The following is a 2,924-nucleotide window of genomic DNA, read 5'->3' as shown; positions in this document are numbered from 1 at the left end:
CTTCAGGCATACTCACCTTTTTTTTTTTTTTTTTTACTGACCTCATGTTCTGTTTAAAGAAACAGATAAAGTAGTTGCACTACTAATGCTCTTTGCATCAGTAGTTGCAATAAATCAGGAAAGGTTTCCATGAACCTTAAGAATCTGCCATATCAAGTAAGTAGGCAACCTGAGTAAGGGGTTTCTTCAAGCTGTAAATGTTTCCATGGATTTCAGTGAGGGAATGAAAAAATAAACTAGTTCTTTGTGTTTTACATTTACCAAAGCTTTTAAAAGCTGGTTTTGAAATGCCTTCCATGTAAATTTGTCTCCCCTGAAAAAAGTTGTTATTGTATGAGGTTACAGTCTAGGTGATAGCTGAGTAAAAACAGAAAACAGGAATTCATCCACAGGCTTACCTCAAACTCTGCATGTTTGTGTACGTCTTCAGCTCTTTGTCGGTTCAAAATAAATTCTGCCTCGTTTGCTACTCGTACTATGTGGTCTTTCATTGCATGGCATAATAATCTAAAAGCAAAGCAAAGTTTGAAATTAATCTTTGTTTTTGGCTTTCTGCAAAAAAAAATAAAAATTAATAATTCTATATAAAATGGAAGACGTTTAATAGTCACTAAATTAATATAAGCTGCATATTAATTTACACTGGTAATAAATGTTTTCAGAAAATGCAAGTGTTTGTAAAATTTCAGACAAAATTCATTATGATAAAAAGGTTTATGTAATTTACTATAAAGCCAGAGAGTTTACTATCAGATAGCTAAAGAGAAAGTTATTTATAAAAGAGCTGTCTTATGGACCACCTCATATGGATGTATCAGCAACAAACATAGTCTAAATACAAGTAACATTTTCACTGGGACAGTTGCTTAAACAGTATAGATATCTCCTCTAGTTAATGAAATCTTAAAAAATGGAATTAATTTCTTTTTCATTTTTATTTATACCAGCATCAGAAAATGAGTACATGGAATACTTAGAATTGGAAAAACTTTTAAATGCTACCATTATCAAAAATCCTACTATTGCCAACCACAAGCATCCTTAAATCATGTGGCACATCTTCAAAACCATACTATTAAAAAAAAGTAAAATTATAAAAAATATCCTTACATGGTTCTTACTGAATCCTTAGGACATGTCCCCATAAGCAGGAACCTGCATTTCCCTGGGGACAAGTAACAGTGGCACTCATTGTGCCACTACTACTTGTCCCCAAGGAATGCCCATGCCGTGCGTTCTCTGGCGTGTGGCAAGTTGCCCCAGGTGGGATACAGGGAGGCTGGGGCCAGCAACTGTGCTGGCCCCAGCAGCCTTACCAAGGGTTCTGGAAGCCTTTGAGAGCTGCAGCCATGGTGCTCCTGCAGCAGAGAGCCTAGGCAGCAACTGGAGCTTGGCTCCAGCTGTCCAGGCTACATTTATGGAGATACCACTGTGTGAGCCACCCTGGTTTTTGTAGGCATGGATTTTTTTTTACCCCAGGATCTCCTAGGTTGAATCCCACCCCCTGCAAAGTAGCAGCGTGGGGAATGCCTGCATATGTAGCATGTGGTGCTGCATATAACATGTCCACACTCATCTGGACACGCACTTAGTGTGAAACCAATTTATATTTTCAAGGTTTTCCTCTGTGCCCATGACGGATGGAAACTTGCTTTAAAAATGAAAATAAAGATTAAATTATAACATATTTTTACTTAATGATATGATTCAGTGAACTTGGAATTCAACAAAAACACCAAATAGTGAAGTACTTGTAATAAAATTTCAGGAATTGACATATCTAAATAGAGTGATTCTACTCAGCACTCATGAGGCCTCATTTGGACTACTGGATCCAGTTTTGGGTCCTACACTTCAAGAAAGATGTGGACAATTTGGACAAAGTCCAGCACAAGGCAACAAAAATGACCAGGGGCCTGGGAGACGAGACACAAGAGGAAAGGCTGAAAAACTGAGGGTTATTTAGCCTGGAAAAGAAAAGACTGAGGGGGGATTTTCATAGATTCATAGATTGTAAGGCCAGAAGGGACCTCAGAAGATCATTAGGTTGAGCCCCCTGCATCAAACAGGAAAGATAACTGGGGGTCAGGTGACCCCAGCAAGGTGGCTGTCTAGTCTTCTCTTTAAGATTTCCAGGGAAGGTGATTGCACCACCTCTGGAGGGAGCTTATTCCACAGTCTGGACACCCTGATTGTGAAGAAGTTTTTCCTAATGTTGAGCCCAACTTGATCTTCTAGGAGTTTGTGGCCATTACTCCTGGTTTTCCCCTCAGGTGCCCTGGTGAACAGTTGTTCACCAAGCCGTTGATGTACTCCTCTAGTGTAGTGGTAAGCTGCTACCAGGTCCCCTCTTAGCCTTCTTTTCCTCAGGCTGAAGAGTCCCAGGTTCCTCAGCCTTTCCTCATATGGCTTACCATGCAAGACTCTGATCATACAAGTGGCTCTTCTTTGGACTCTCTCAAGCTTGTCCACATCCTTGTTAAAGTGTGGTGCCTAGAGCTGGTTGTAGTACTCCAGCTGCGGTTTCACCTGTGCTGAGTAGAGCAGAAGAATCACCTCCTTGGTTTTGCTGGAGATGCCTCGATTGATGCATGCCAGAATATTATTTGCCATACTGACTACAGCATTGCACTGCCTGCTTATATTCATACTGTGGTCTATTATTACCCCCAGGTCCCTTTCATTTGTGGTGCTAGTCAGTTTGGTGCTGCCAAGCCTGTAGGTGTGTTGAGGGTTGCCCATCCCAAGGTGGAGCACTTTACATTTCTCAATGTTGAACTTCGTCAGGTTCCTATCCGCCCAACTTGCCAGCCTGTCTAGGTCTACCTGTAAACATAGTCTATCTCCAAGCATGACCACACTTCCCCATAACTTGGTGTCATCTGCGAATTTGGCCAGTGAGCTCTTCACCCCCACATCCAAAT

General features: G+C 41.0%; 1 protein-coding gene and 1 long non-coding RNA gene across 4 annotated transcripts in view; one reads left to right on the top strand and one right to left on the bottom strand.

Moving 5' to 3' along the window:
• The window catches only part of LOC109302590 (neurobeachin-like), a 494,933-nt gene extending 494,430 nt beyond the window's left edge, over positions 1-503 (bottom strand). For all 3 annotated transcript variants that reach the window (XM_019524185.1, XM_019524186.1, XM_019524187.1), the window contains exon 1: positions 399-503. In XM_019524185.1, the coding sequence (XP_019379730.1) occupies positions 399-491 (93 nt within the window). In that variant the 5' untranslated portion in view covers positions 492-503. The remainder of the gene's footprint in view (positions 1-398) is intronic.
• LOC109302592 overlaps positions 1-1,955 on the top strand; it is a 22,300-nt gene extending 20,345 nt beyond the window's left edge. The window contains exon 3 of the long non-coding RNA XR_002098857.1: positions 1,943-1,955. This is a non-coding gene — a long non-coding RNA (uncharacterized LOC109302592). The remainder of the gene's footprint in view (positions 1-1,942) is intronic.
• Positions 1,956-2,924: the final 969 nt, after the last annotated feature.

The sequence above is a fragment of the Gavialis gangeticus genome, unplaced genomic scaffold, assembly GCF_001723915.1.
Source record: "Gavialis gangeticus isolate Ggan-Ray unplaced genomic scaffold, GavGan_comp1, whole genome shotgun sequence".
In the NCBI taxonomy this organism is placed as follows: domain Eukaryota; kingdom Metazoa; phylum Chordata; order Crocodylia; family Gavialidae; genus Gavialis; species Gavialis gangeticus.
The sequence above is the reverse complement of the archived record's forward strand: the minus strand, read 5'-3'. Positions and strand labels throughout refer to the sequence as shown.